The sequence below is a fragment of the Penaeus monodon genome, chromosome 9 (genome assembly GCF_015228065.2).
Source record: "Penaeus monodon isolate SGIC_2016 chromosome 9, NSTDA_Pmon_1, whole genome shotgun sequence".
Taxonomy (NCBI): domain Eukaryota; kingdom Metazoa; phylum Arthropoda; class Malacostraca; order Decapoda; family Penaeidae; genus Penaeus; species Penaeus monodon.
In genome coordinates, this window is record NC_051394.1 from 53,352,828 (window position 1) to 53,353,719 (window position 892).

Sequence of the window (892 nt, forward strand, 5' to 3'; positions counted from 1 at the left end):
TGAATTGGGAGTATGTAGGTTGTGGGTTGCGTAACTTACATATACACGGATATATACACATGCACACAGGGACGCACATGAGTGTTCGTGCGCGCGCGCGCACACACACACACACACACACACACACACACACACACACACACACACACACACACACACACACACACACACACACACACACACACACACACACACACACACACATATATATATATATACACACACACACACACACACACACACGCACGCACACTGAAATGAAACACAAACACATGTTTTATTCCACTTCACTATTGCACCGAGAATTACGTGCCTCTTGTGAACTTTCTCCCTCCCTCCCTCTCCTTTCTCCTCTATTCTCATCTCCATCTGTGGTTAAAGAAATTCATTATTCCGTCGTTGCATATCCGTTTCACCCGCCCCGTTCCTTCGCCCATGCACAACACCCGGATTCTCATGAGCGCTGCCGTGCCCAGGTGCCGGCCTCCGCGTGCGCAGGCTGGGTCGCGCCGGCGTGGCCCACATGCTGGCGACGAGCAAGCACCACAAGAACCGCGACGTGGACGAAATCCTCCGGCTGGCGGTGAGCTCCTCGTCTGCCGGCGTGTATGAGGACGAGGGCGCTTCCCAGGACTCGCTGGTGGACGTGGGCGCCATGCCCTTCGGCCCGCGGGATCGAAAACCCTTGGCGTGGGTGACGTGTCTGCATTACGGCGCCCTGTCCGCTCTCATGACGGAGCCGGAGCACCGACGGAGGGGCCTGGCTCGGCTGGTCATGGAGGCGGCGGGGAGGAGCATGGCCAGCCAGGGCTACGTCCCCCACGCCTATGTGGAGAGAGATAACGAAGCCTCCCTCAGGATGTTTAGCAGGATGGCCGGATGGCGCAGAGTT

The 892-nt window shown here is 57.3% G+C and overlaps 1 protein-coding gene across 1 annotated transcript in view; it reads left to right on the forward strand.

The window, feature by feature from the left end:
- The first annotated feature begins 294 nt into the window (after nt 1–294).
- Nucleotides 295–892, forward strand: part of LOC119577260 — a 671-nt gene continuing 73 nt past the window's right edge. Inside the window, exon 1 of the mRNA XM_037925010.1 lies at nt 295–892. This exon is cut by the window's right edge and continues 73 nt beyond it. Coding sequence (XP_037780938.1) covers nt 524–892 — 369 coding nt within the window. The 5' untranslated portion in view covers nt 295–523.